This window comes from Ranitomeya imitator, chromosome 7 (genome assembly GCF_032444005.1).
Source record: "Ranitomeya imitator isolate aRanImi1 chromosome 7, aRanImi1.pri, whole genome shotgun sequence".
NCBI lineage: Eukaryota > Metazoa > Chordata > Amphibia > Anura > Dendrobatidae > Ranitomeya > Ranitomeya imitator.
The window spans coordinates 104,858,329-104,873,090 of record NC_091288.1 but is presented as its reverse complement, the minus strand read 5'-3'; the positions used below and the strand labels follow the sequence as shown (position 1 = coordinate 104,873,090).

Below are 14,762 nucleotides of genomic sequence, written 5' to 3'. Positions count from 1 at the left end.
TGAATCTGGAATCGGAATTCCGATACCGATTCCCGATATGTATAACATATCGGGAATCGGTATCGGAATTCAGATTTAAGTGTAAAATAAAGAATAAAAATAAAAAATATTGCTATACTCACCCTCGGACGCGCCCTGCTTCTAACCCGCAGCCTTCCTTCCTAAGAATGAGCGCCTGAAGGACCTTTCGATGACGTCGCGGCTTGTGATTGGTCGCGTGAGCGGTCACATGGGCGTCACGCGACCAATCACAAGCCGCGACGTCATCGAAAGGTCCTTCAAGCGCTGATTCTTAGGAAGGAAGGCTGCGGGTTAGAAGCAGGGCGCGTCCGAGGGTGAGTATATACCTATTAGGAATATACTCACCCTCGGACGCGCCCTGCTTCTAACCCGCAGCCTTCCTTCCTAAGAATCAGCGCTTGAAGGACCTTTCGATGACGTCGCGGCTTGTGATTGCTCGCGTGACGCCCATGTGACCGCTCACGCGACCAATCACAAGCCGCGACGTCATCGAAAGGTTCTTCAAGCGCTGATTCTTAGGAAGGAAGGCTCCCGGTTACAACCAGGGCGCGTCCGAGGGTGAGTATAGCAATATTTTTTATTTTTATTCTTTATTTTACACAATAATATGGATCGTAGGGCCTGAAGGAGAGTTTCCTCTCCTTCAGACCCTGGGAACCATTCGAAACCCAATGCACTGCATTGGGTTTCGTGTTTCGGCCGACCCCGACTTTTCTATAGGATCGGCCGATTTCACTCGACCCGACTTTTGAAAAAGTCGGGTTTCGTGAAATCCGACCCGATCCTATAAAAACAAAAGTCGCTCAACCCTACTTAGGATGGTTCATGCTACTGACAGATTCCCTTTAACATCTTTCAGCCGTAGCCAATTTTCACCTTCCTGAGCAGGTTAAAATTTTCAAATCTGACATGTTGCTTTATGGGATGATAACTTTGGACTGATTTTGTGACAAATTTACCAATCTCAGAATCACTTTGTGCGAGTGGAAAAATTTAATTCAAAACTTAAATTTTTATGCTTTAGAGAGTCGAATCAAAAATAATTACAGTACATAACATTTATTATACACTTATTTTGCGTTATTAATTTTTTTGCTAGGATTTTTTAACCCCTCTGTGACCTTAGACGTACTATCCAGTCGAGGTGCCCTGGGCTTATCTGACCCTGGACGGGATAGTATGTCATAGCGATCGGCAGCGCTCACGGGGGGAGCGCCGCCGATCGCGGCCGGGTGTCAGCTGCTTATCGCAGCTGACATCCGGCACTATGTGCCAGGAGCGGTCACGGACCGCCCCCGGCACATTAACCCCTGGCACACCGCGATCAAACATGATCGCGATGTGCCGGCGGTGCAGGGAAGCACCGCGCAGGGAGGGGGCTCCCTGCGGGCTTCCCTGAGCCCCCCGCAGCAACGCGATGTGATCGCGTTGCTGCGAGGGTCTCACCTCCCTCCCTGCTTCCTCCAGCCCCGGATCCAAGATGGCCGCGGATCCGGGTCCTGCAGGGAGGGAGGTGGCTTCACAGAGCCTGCTCAGAGCAGGCACTGTGAAGCAGCCTGCACTGCTATCAGATCAGTGATCTGACAGAGTGCTGTGCAAACTGTCAGATCACTGATCTGTGATGTCCCCCCCTGGGACAAAATAAAAAAGTTAAAAAAAAATTTCCAAATCTGTAAAAAAAAATAAAAAAAAATATTCCAATATAATGAAAAAAAAAAAAAATATTATTCCCATAAATACATTTCTTCATCTAAATAAAAAAAAAAAAAACAATAAAAGTACACATATTTAGTATCGCCGCGTCCGTAACGACCCGACCTATAAAATTGGCCCACTAGTTAACCCCTTCAGTAAACACCGTAAGAAAAAAAAAAAAAAACGAGGCAAAAAACAACGCTTTATTATCATACCGCCGAACAAAAAGTGGAATAACACGCGATCAAAAAGACAGATATAAATAACCATCGTAACGATGAAAACGTCATCTTGTCCCGCAAAAAACGAGCCGCCATACAGCATCATCAGCAAAAAAATAAAAAAGTTATAGTCCTGAGAATAAAGCGATGCCAAAATTATTATTTTTTCTGTAAAATAGTTTTTATCGTATAAAAGCGCCAAAACATAAAAAATGATATAAATGAGGTATCGCTGTAATCGTACTGACCCGAAGAATAAAACTGCTTTATCAATTTTACCAAACGCGGAACGGTATAAACGCCTCCCCCAATAGAAATTCATGAATAGCTGGTTTTTGGTCATTCTTCCTCACAAAAATCGGAATAAAAAGCGATCAAAAAATGTCACGTGCCCGAAAATGTTACCAATAAAAACGTCAACTCGTCCCGCAAAAAACAAGACCTCACATGACTCTGTGGACCAAAATATGGAAAAATTATAGCTCTCAAAATGTGGTATTGCAAAAAATATTTTTTGCAATAAAAAGCGTCTTTCAATGTGTGACGGATGCCAATCATAAAAATCCGCTAAAAAACCGGCTATAAAAGTAAATCAAACCCCCCTTCATCACCCCCTTAGTTAGGGAAAAATAAAAAAAAAATGTATTTATTTCCATTTTCCCATTAGGGCTAGGGTTAGGATTAGGGCTAGGGTTAGGGCTAGGGTTAGGGTTGGGGCTACAGTTAGGGTTGGGGCTAAAGTTTGGGTTAGGGTTTAGATTACATTTACAGTTGGGAATAGGGTTGGGATTAGGGTTAAGGGTGTGTCAGGGTTAGAGGTGTGGTTAGGGTTACCGTTGGAATTAGGGTTAGGGGTGTGTTTGGATTAGGGTTTCAGTTATAATTGGGGGGTTTCCACTGTTTAGGCACATCAGGGGCTCTCCAAACACGACATGGCGTCCGATCTCAATTCCAGCCAACTCTGCGTTGAAAAAGTAAAACAGTGCTCCTTCCCTTCCGAGCTCTCCCGTGTGCCCAAACAGGGGTTTACCCCAACATATGGGGTATCAGCGTACTCAGGACAAATAGGACAACAACTTTTGTGGTCCAATTTCTCCTGTTACCCTTGGGAAAATACAAAACTGGGGGCTAAAAAATAATTTTTGTGGGAAAACAAAAAGATTTTTTATTTTCACGGCTCTGCGCTATAAACTGTAGTGAAACACTTGGGGGTTCAAAGTTCTCACAACACATCTAGATAAGTTCATTGAGGGGTCTAGTTTCCAATATGGGGTCACTTGTGGGGGGTTTCTACTGTTTAGGTACATTAGGGGCTCTGCAAATACAATGTGACGCCTGCAGACCAATCCATCTAAGTCTGCATTCAAAATGATGCTCCTTCCCTTCCGAGCCCTCCCATGCGCCCAAACGGTGGTTCCCCCCCACATATCGGGTATCAGCGTACTCAGGACAAATTGGACAACAACATTTAGGGTCCAATTTCTCCTGCTAACCTTGGAAAAATACAAAACTGGGGGCTAAAATATAATTTTTGTGGAAAAAAAAATATTTTTTATTTGCACGGCTCTGCGTTATAAACTGTAGTAAAATACTTGGGGGTTCAAAGCTCTCAACACATCAAGATGAGTTCCTTAGGGGGTCTACTTTCCAAAATGGTGTCACTTGTGGGGGGTTTCTACTGTTTAGGTACATTAGGGGCTCTGCAAACGCAATGTGACGCCTGCAGACCATTCCATCTAAGTCTGCATTCCAAATGGCGCTCCTTCCCTTCCGAGCCCTCCCATGCGCCCAAACGGTGGTTCCCCCCCCACATATGGGCTATCAGCATACTCAGGACAAATTGGACAACAACTTTTGGGGTCCAATTTCTTCTCTTACCCTTGGAAAAATAAAAAATTGGGGGCAAAAATATAATTTTTGTGAAAAAATATGATTTTTTATTTTTACGGTTCTGCATTATAAACTTCTGTGAAGCACTTGGTGGGTCAAAGTGCTCACCACACATCCAGATAAGTTCCTTAGGGGGTCTACTTTCCAAAATGGTGTCACTTGTGGGGGGTTTCAATGTTTAGGCACATCAGTGGCTCTCCAAACGCAGCATGGCGTGTCATCTCAATTCCTGTCAATTTTGAATTGAAAAGTCAAACGGCGCTCCTTCCCTTCCGAGCTCTCCCATGCGCCCAAACAGTGGTTTACTGCCACATATGGGGTATCAGCGTACTCAGGACAAATTGGACAACAACTTTTGGGGTCCATTTTCTCCTGTTACCCTTGGTAAAATAAAACAAATTGGAGCTGAAGTAAATTTTTTGTGAAAAAAAGTTAAATGTTCATTTTTATTTAAACATTCCAAAAATTCCTATTAAACACCTGAAGGGTTAATAAACTTCTTGAATGTGGTTTTGAGCACCTTGAGGGGTGCAGTTTTTAGAATGGTGTCACACTTGGGTATTTTCTATCATATAGACCCCTCAAAATGACTTCAATTGAGATGTGGTCCCTAAAAAAAAAATGGTGTTGTAAAAATGAGAAATTGCTGGTCAACTTTTAACCCTTATAACTCCCTAACAAAAAAAAAATTTGGTTCCAAAATTATGCTGATGTAAAGGAGACATGTGGGAAATGTTACTTATTAAGTATTTTGTGTGACATATCTCTGTGATTTAATTGCATAAAAATTCAAAGTTTGAAAATTTTCGCCAAATTTCCTTTTTTTTCACAAATAAACGCAGGTACTATCAAAGAAATTTTACCACTATCATGAAGTACAATATGTCACGAGAAAACAGTGTCAGAATCACCAGGATCCGTTGAAGCGTTCCAGAGTTATAACCTCATAAAGGGACAGTGGTCAGAATTGTAAAAATTGGCCTGGTCATTGACGTGCAAACCACCCTTGGGGATAAAGGGGTTAAGACTCAAAAATTGGAGCCGCAAATTATGAAACTTGTTCTTAATGGATCACTTCACTTCCGATGTGACAGTGTTAATGCGCTCATGATAATGAGTATTTAGGCTACAGTGAAGCATGGTGGAGGCAAGTTTGGGCTGCATTTTAGCAAATGGAGTTGGGTATTTGGTCAGGATTAATTTTATTGCTGGAGTGGTACAACTAATCTAAGTTTCCCGCTACTAGAATTACGTTTCCCAGCCGCCATATTCATCTGTTATCGGCACCACTCAGGTCGGTCTTCAGCAAGTTGTGATCTCCCAGATCGCTCCAGCGTTCGCTGGGCGAAACAAAAGTCACAACTCCAAGTAAGTCTGTAAGAGCCAGAACGAGGCTCTCAGACTTACATTGAGAACTTGTGACCATTACCAAGGACTTCTGGTCAATCAGAAGTTGCGGTCACAAGGCAGTACCAAAAAGAGCTGAAGACAGTGACTTAACTTTAATATCGGAATATATATTAGTGGCGCCACACCAGTGCTACAATAAAAAAAAATTCCACTGAAGTTTTGCTTTGATAAATTGGGTGCATCTTAATTTAGCCTACTTTTAATTAACCCCTTAACAACCGCCGATATGCCTTTTCACGGCGGCAGTTAAGGGTACTTATTCCTCAGCGTCGCTTTTTAACAGGGCTGAGAAATAATTTTATAGCGACTCCCCCCAGCATTGCAAAATATAATTCAGGTCGGTATCCTATTACAGTGATAAAAAAACAAATTGTAATAGTAAATAACACCCCTATTTATCACCACCTTAGGTAGATAAAAGTAATAAAAAAAAAATATTTCCATTTTTCCATTAGAGTTAGGGTTGGGATTAGGGCTGTGTTAGGGCTGGAGTTAGAATTGGGGGTTTTCCACTGTTTAGGTACATCAGGGGGTCTCCAAACGTGACAAGACGCCCGCCATTGATTCCAGACAATTTTGTGTTACAAAAAAATCAAACGGTGCTCCCTCCCTTCTGAGCCCTGCCATGCGCCCAAACAGTGGCTTTCTCCCACATATGTGGTTTTGGCGTACTCAGGAGAAATTGCACAACAAATTTTGTGGTTTATTTTCTCCTGACACCCTTGTGAAAATAAAAAAAATAAAAAAGTTTGGTTGCAAAGAAATTTTTTTGTGAAAAAAAAAAGGTAAAATTTAAAATTTTTTCCTTCCACATTGCTTTAGTTCTTGTGAAGCACCTGAAGGGTTAATAAACTTTTTGAATGAGGCTTTGCACACCTTGAGGGGTGCAGTTTTTAGAATGGTGTCACTTTTGGGTATTTTCTCTTATATTGACCCCCAAACTCACTTCAAACGTGCAGTGGTCCCCAAAGAAATCGCTGATCAAATTTTAACCCTTATAATGTCCTAAGAAAAAAAATATGTTTCCAAAATTGTGATCATGTAAAGTAGACATGTGGGAAATGTTATTTATTAACTATTTTCTGCGATATGATTCTCTGAATTAAGGGCACAAAAATTAAAAGTTTGAAGATTGCAAAACGTTCAAAATTTTTTACCAAATTTCCGTTTTTTTTTTTCATAAATAAATGCAAGTCATATGGAAATTTTTTACCACTAACATGAAGTAAACCAACTATCTAAATTGGTAACAACAGAGGGGAGTATTTTAAAACCGACACCAGAACCAAAAAAACTACCCCTATCAAAATAATCTTTATTAATCAAACACGGATAATACCAAAAACTACCAAAAAAATCATTAAAAACATCCCAAACAAAAAAAGGGAAATATCAGCCCGGGAATTTGGGCAGCGGCCCATGAAGGGAGAAGGAGAAACAACAATATGCCTTCCCTGTTCCTAGTAGGCCCTACTATAGCCTTCCTGTCAGTGGAGGTTGGCACCCTAATTTGTGATGTGGCGCCCCCGCTCCACAGCAGCTGTCCCTGCAATCCCTAGCTAGTCCCTTAATCTATCAATACCACATACAAAGAACAATTGAGTACAAATCAAAATTAATCTATATCTCTTGTTTAGCACTAATGAGTACTACACCCAGCAAAAAAACATAACTATTGGATATTTTACTGTACAATTGGAGCATGAGGGTGTAGTTATTATATAGATCAGAGATTGACACAGTTATGTTTTTGTGCTGGGTGTAGTACTCATTAGTGCTAAACAAGAGATATAGATCAATTTTGATCTGTATTCAATTGTTCTTTGTCTGTGGTATTGATAGATGAAAGGACTACCAAGGGATTAGTGATGAGTGAATATACTCGTTACTCGAGATTTCCCGAGCACGCTCGGGTGTCCTCCGAGTATTTTTTAGTGCTTGGAGATTTAGTTTTCATCGCCTCAGCTGAATGATTTACAGCTTTCAGCCAGCATAAGTCCATGTGGGGGTTGCCTGGTTGCTAGGGAATCCCCACATGTAATCAAGCTGGCTAGTAGCTGTAAATCATTCACCTGCGGCCAAAAAAACAATCTCAGAGCACTAAAAAATACTCGGAGGACACCCGAGCGTGCTCGGGAAATCTCGAGTAACGAGTATATTCGCTCATCACTACTAGGGATTGAAGGGACAGCCGCCGTGGAGTGGGGGCACCACATCGCAAATTAGGGTGCCAACCTCCGCTGACGGGAAGGCTATCATATCTTAGGGCCTACTAGGAACAGGGAAGGCATATTGTTGTTTTTAATTCTCGATTCATGGGCCGCTGCCCAGATTCCTGGGCTGATATTTAGTTTTTTTATGTTTGGGATGTTTTTAATGATTTTTTTTGTACCTTTTTGGTATTTTAATAAACATTATTTTGATAGGGGTAGTTTTTTGGTTCTGGTGTCGGCACTAACATGAAGTACAATATGTCACAAAAAAAACATTCTCAATCAGTGAGGTCCGTTGAAGCGTTCCAGAGGTATAACCTCAAACGGAAAGTGGTTGGAATTCGCATGGGTATTCCCGCAAAACACAAGCGTTTTGCAAGCGTTTTTAGCTTGACAGATTAGTCACACTTGTCAAGCATAGTGCTTGACAAGTGTGCCAACTTTTTACTATCGATGTTGCCTATGCAGCATCAATAGTAAAAGATAGACTGTTAAAAATAATAATAAATATGGTTATTCTCACCTTCCGACAGCCCCCAATCTCCTCAGAGGCGCTCCCGGTACGTTCTGTTCCCAGGGATGCTTTGCGCGAAGGACCCTTGTGACGTCACGGTCACGTGACCGCGACGTCATCCCAGGGAACGGAAGCTGCTTCGTGCACCGCTGAGAGGCGGGAGGACTCCGGGGGCCATCAGAAGGTGAGTATGTCCATATTTTTTACAGAAATATGGATACCAGGGCCTGAAGGAGAGTCTCCTCTCCTGCAGACCCTGGGTACCATCCGCACATGAAGCGCTCACTTTACGCATGGTGGGCATAGCCACATGCGTAAAGTGAGCGTTTCAATGCAATCCTATGGAGGCTGAATAGCTGTGATTACGTGGAAATAATAAACCTGCTGCGGATTTTACCGCTATGCGATTCAACAGCGGGAAAATCCGCAGCATGAGCACAGCAACTGCGGAATCCCATAGGATTGCATGGGAATGTGGTTTTTAAGTACAAAATTGTCTCTGTCACTAAGGGGCTAAAACTCAGAACAAAAACAAACACCTGGCCTAAACAAATTGTCTTCACTCACCATTATGCTTGTAAAAAGTAGTGAAATATGTTGCCGTTATGTAAGCAACACAAATATATAATTGGTCTTATGACATTAGAAACTACTCAGAGGACATTAGAAAAAGACACGCCAGGCGGAAATACATTTATTTGTGCCACATCACAGGAGCACTGTTTAGGGCTGCTATATTAATGCAAGTGATGGCATCATATGGTAAACACTGTCCCAATAATTGCCCAGCAAAATGCGTCAAGCAATGAACGAAAACAATTGAAAACATGGACTCACTTGCACTGTCTGCACTTGCGGAGACTGTATGACAGATGGTTGTGCGGCCTGAATGACTCCATGTACCTGTACCGTCTGTCCATTTGGAAGCTGGACTAATGTAACAGTCGGGGCAGAGGATGTTGCGTGTGCAGCTGCCATGGAAACCTAACAAAATAGCAACAACAAGTATAGTAAAACAAATTTACATAGTATGTATATATGTGTGTATATGTGTGTGTATATATGTGTATATACACACACACTCCTTGCAGATGTTGTCCTTTGTGGGATTTGAAACCAGGACCTCAGCGCTGCAAGGCTGCTGTGCTAACCACTAAGCCACCATGCTGCTAGTCATAGATATCTACATGGACATATTCCCAAATTTGTCTAAATCTGTGTTAGTGAGCACTTCTCCTTTGCCAAGATAATCCATCCACCTCACAGGTGCTGCATATCAAGAAGCTGCTTAGACCACTCTAAAATACTGTAAAACTACACAGTGGTCTTATATTGCCGCCAGACTATGGCACCCCTGTGCAATAACCACGCTGTCTAATCAGCTTCTTCATATGCCACACCTGTGAGGTGGATAATCTCGACAAAAAAGAAGGGGTCACTAAGGCTACGTTCACATTAGCGTTCCGCTAATGTGCATCGCTGTTGCGTCGGAGACGCAGCGGCGACGCGCCCCTATGTTTAACATGGGGGACGCGTGCATTTTTTTGTTGCGTTTTCCGACACGTGCGTCGTTTCCGACGCTAGCGTCGGACGCAAGAAAATGCAACAAGTTGCATTTTTCGTGCATCCGATTTTCGTCAAAAAACGACGCACGCGTCGCAAAACGCAGCGTTTTTGCGTGCGTTTTTTTGTGCGTCGTGCGTTGCGTCGCCGACGCAGCGGCGCGCAACGCTAATGTGAACGTAGCCTAACACAGATTTAGACAAATTTGTGAACAATATTTGAGAGAAAAAGACCTTTGTGTACAAAGAAAAAGGTCTTAGATTTTTGAGTTCAACTCATGAAAAATGTGAGCAAAGAAAAACAGTGTTGCGTTTATATATAATAATATAATATATATAATAATAATAAATCTTTATTTATATAGCGCCAACATATTCCGCAGCGCTTTACAGTTTAACAGTTTCAAACACAACAGTCATAAGTAACAACGTTAACAATACAATAATTAAAGCAAAATAAAACGACCCTGCTCATGAGTGGGTGGGGGATAGATGGAGATAGTGAATGGGCTACACACACAAACATAAAATGACTCTGATTAGTGAACGTGGTAGGCCGCTCTGAACAAATGTGTTTTGAGTGAGCGTCTAAAACTATGCAAATTGTGAATGATCCTAATATCTTGGGGTAGAGCATTCCAGAGGATTGGCGCAGCGCTGGAGAAGTCTTGTAGTCGGGAGTGGGAGGTACGGATTAGTGCAGAGGTTAGTCGAAAGTCATTTGCAGAGCGCAGCGGTCGGTTAGGCCGATAGACAGAAATGAGGGAAGAGATGTAAGGGGGTGCTGCATTGTGGAGAGCTTTGTGGGTGAGAACAAGTACTTTGAATTGTATCCTGTAATGAATGGGCAGCCACAGTGTAATGACTGGCAAAGAGCGGACTGATATGACTGATATGATATATGACTGATTGTCAAATTTACTAAAGGTACCGTCACACTAAGCGACGCTGCAGCGATACCGACAACGATGCCGATCGCTGCAGCGTCGCTGTTTGGTCGCTGGAGAGCTGTCACACAGACAGCTCTCCAGCGACCAACGATCCCGAAGTCCACTGGTAACCAGGGTAAACATCGGATTACTAAGCGCAGGGCCTCGCTTAGTAACCCGATGTTTACCCTGGTTACTAGCGTAAAAAAAACACTACATACTTACCTTCCGTGTCTGTCCTCCGGCGCTGTGCTTTCCTCTGCACTGTGAGCGCTGGTCAGCCGGAAAGCAGAGCGGGGACAGACACGGAAGGTAAGTATGTAGTGTTTGTTTTTTTTTACGTTTACGCTGGTAACCAGGGTAAATATCGGGTTACTAAGCGCGGCCCTGCGCTTAGTAAGCCGATGTTTACCCTGGTTACCAGTGAAGACATCGCTGGATCGGCGTCACACACGCCGATCCAGCAATGTCAGCGGGAGTCCAGTGACCAAATAAAGTTCTGGACTTTCCTCAGCGACCAACGATCTCCCAGCAGGGGCCTGATCATTGGTCGCTGTCACACATAACGATTTCCTTAACGATATCGTTGCTACGTCACAAAAAGCAACGATATCGTTAACGATATCGTTATGTGTGACGGTACCTTTATAGAGTATATGCACAAAACTGAATCCCACCATGCAATGGTGGCGACGTAGTGCTCAGCTAACTATTGACATGCTCGGAGATAAAACTTTGGCTGCAAGAGAATATCTTTAAGTCTATCTTTAGCTAGGAGGGAGAGCAAATAACTCAGTGAATTTGCCCATTGTTTTACCAATCTGTGAGTGTTTCGGCACCTGGATTCTCGAGAGTCAAAACTTATGAAAAGTGAAGAGTTTGGGTCAGTAGTTAAAGTTTTCTGGTGGTTTTATGTAAATACAACTTACCGTATATATTCGAGTATAAGCCGACCAGAGTATAGGCTGAGGAACCTAATTTTGCCAAGGAAAACTGAGCAAGCTTATTGACTCGAGTATAAGCCGGGTATGCATTGTCCCCTCATACCTGTCCTGCTATACTTGGCTCCCCCTTCCCTGTCCTGGTGTGAATGTCTCCCCGTCCCTGCCCCTGTCTGCATGCCTCCCCTGTCCTGGTATGAATGCCTCCCCGTCCCTGTCTGCATGCCTTCCCCATATGCATGCCTCCCCCTTCCCTGTCCTGGTATGAATGCCTCCCCCGTTCCTTCCCTGTCTGCATGCCTCCCCCGTTCAGTCCCTGTATGCATGTCTCCCTCTTCCCTGTCCTGGTATGAATGCCTCCCCTGTTCCATCCCTGTCTGCATGCCTCCCCGATTCAGTCCCTGTATGCATGTCTCCCTCTTCCCTGTTCTGGTATGAATGCCTCCCCTGTATGCATGTCTCCCTCTTCCCTGTCATGGTATGAATGCCTCCCCCGTCCCTTCCCTGTATGCATGCCTCCTTATTCCCTATCCCTGTGTGCATGTTTTCTATTGAAAAAACAAAACAAAACATCATACTCGCCTAAGAGCTACAGGCGCCGGCGGCCAGAACGAGATGCAGTGCCAGCACTGAGGGCGTGCAGGTAGGTGAGTATGATGTGTGCGCTTGCCCCTGGCACTCGCTGATCTGACGCCCTCCCTCCCCCCGCCGGCTTTCTGTACCGTGACTCGTGTATAAGCCAAGGGGGGGCGTTTTCAGCACAAAAAAAAATGTGCTGAAAAACTCGGCTTATACACGAGTATATACGGTAATCATATAATTAATGCCTTAAGGAATGAGGGATATAAGACATTGTTCAGTCCCAGTTCAGACAAGCCATGATTAAGACATCAAGTCGAAACGCGTCGGAATAACGCTGCCACTCCATGAACTTTTTATGCGTTATTGCTGTGTAATACTTTTTGAGTGGTTTACCTTTATCTATATTTTAATATGAAGAAATAAACAAGAATTTTTATTAAAAAATTTCCTGCAGGATCTATCGCATTTTCTCCTGTGGACTGTGTGCTCCTACCTCCGTGCAGGAACAGATGAGAGGTGGCTGATTTCCAGGTGAGCTGACTACTCTGTGTTTTTGCATTTAAATCAGTGTTCCTCAACTCCAGTCCTCAAGGCCACCATCAGGTCATGTTTTCAGGAAATCATGAGCATTCTACAGGTAATGGAATTCTTACCTGTGCAGTTCTAAGGAAATCTTGAAAACATGACCTGTTGGTGACCTTGAGGACCAGAGTAGAGGAACACTGATTTAAATGATCACTTTTGCTTCAATAAACTTTACTCTTCTTTTCTTTTTAGTTAAGTAACTGCATTTGATAGCCTGTTTATTAAATAGGAAAATTTTAAAATCACTTTAATTTACAGAAAATGTTAGCTTACCCCTCCTATACCACTACCCTAACATGGCAAGGTACTAGTAACTTACTGATCACTCCTTGTTTGGCCAAATCCTCTCTAGTACCAGAAGCACAGACTGGTCTCTGGATGTGGGGCAGGACTTTGTTTCTGCTGTGAGCGGCTGTACCCAGAGCAGACAGAGCGTGGGGACCGACGCTTACCGCTTACCCACTGTCACTCTTCTGTCCCTCCTATCCCCATGCAGTAAAATCCCTGTCTTGCACCATCATAATCAACTCCTCAGTTTCCCCATAAAGCTGTATACTACTTTCACGGACTGCACCAGCTAAGTGTCTAATACCAAACAGAAGGACAACCTGTACATATACAATGGGAGATAAATGAACAGGATCAAAAAGGCGACAATAACCATAATTATTCAGACTGTTGTCTCAGTGTAACCTTTCTCAACACTGTCACCTGGATCTCTTCAATGCTTTCATTGTGCTTCTGTTTGTTAGCTCCATCTTTCCTCTGTGACTACTCATGCTAGAATACTGAAAGGAAAATATTATTTAATTGTGTCAGCTGTGCACCTGAGCAGGGCATCAGGGGAATCGGAGTGAAGCAAGTATGTGGTGTTTTTTTAGCATGTGCATAGGATGCTTGTCTGTACATAGGAGGCTATGGGGGGGATGGGTTCACACTGTACACAAAACGGCTATGTGGGTGCTCTCGCTGTATATAGTGGGGCTATGGGGAACGGGAGCGAGGTGAGAATGGGGGTTCTTTTTCATGTGTATGGGATGTTTGTATGTACATAGGGGGTTATGGGGGGCTCATGCTGTATGTATACAGAGAGGCTATGTAGGGGCTCACACAGTATATACTGGTGCTCAAGCTGTACATAAGGGGCTGTGTGGGAGCTCATACGGTATATTGGGGGGATGTCTGCAGGCTTATACGCAATATAGAGGGCTTTGTGCAAGATCATATGGTGTATAGGGGAATGTCAGTGTCACAACTCAGTTGTCGGGTGTCCCGGGATCAGGGGCTCCTTCCCTGTTTCCAAAGCTAGGGGCGCTGTAGCTCTCCCTGTTCCACAGATTACATCTGATGGTGAAGGTGCCGGGGTCACATACCTTGCCTTAGCTCTTGAATCCGCCCTCAGATAGCCTTCCCCCACCCAGGGAAGAGGGGAGTACTAGGGTACCTTAATACATCAACCAGACTAACAAGGTAATACGAACAGGGATAGAGGAAAATACCAAACATACAAATACACTCACGCAAGACAACAAAAGCAAAACACTGGGGAGTGGAGGATGGGGTTAAACCAAAGCAGGAAAAGAAAGGGAAATGAAAGGGAATTATCACACATTCAAAGCCTTCTCCAGCAACAACCACCAACAACCTCCAGCCATGCAGTATAAGTATATGAGTGCTATCCAGAGTCCAGTTTATATAGGAGATGGGAGTGGCTAACAGTGCACAGCTGGGGGCCTTAAGGGTCCAGGAGCTCTCACCTGAACAGATTAACTCTTGCACTGCTAAAGGAAACTTACCCCATTTAATATAGAGGTGAAGAGCCAATTAGTGCAAGAGTAGGAGAAATCAGACGCTGCGGTCTTCTGGCTCCTGTCTGTCTCGGTAAACCTTTGACAGTAATCCCCCCCCTTCTACGAGGAACCTTCGGAACCAGGCTTATAAGGGTGTGCCACGTGAAGAGACCAGATCTGCCTGGCCGCATGAACGTCAGATGCTGGTACCCACATCCTCTTTTCAGGACCGCATCCCTTCCAGTGTACCAGATACGGATGCGACCGACTAACTAAACGATAATCAACGATCTTAACTATCTGAAATTCCAAATTTCCATTCACAATGACTGGAGATGGTGGTAGCGGTGATGGTACAGAGGACGCAATGTATTTTTTGAGTAGAGATTGATCAAAAACATTGTAGATC

General features: G+C 43.6%; 1 protein-coding gene across 2 annotated transcripts in view; it reads right to left on the bottom strand.

Annotated features, from left to right (window-relative positions):
- CREB1 (cAMP responsive element binding protein 1) overlaps positions 1–14,762 on the bottom strand; it is a 152,191-nt gene that overhangs the window by 68,471 nt on the left and 68,958 nt on the right. For both annotated transcript variants that reach the window (XM_069733704.1, XM_069733703.1), the window contains one exon: positions 8,802–8,948. In XM_069733704.1, the coding sequence (XP_069589805.1) occupies positions 8,802–8,942 (141 nt within the window). In that variant the 5' untranslated portion in view covers positions 8,943–8,948. The remainder of the gene's footprint in view (positions 1–8,801; positions 8,949–14,762) is intronic.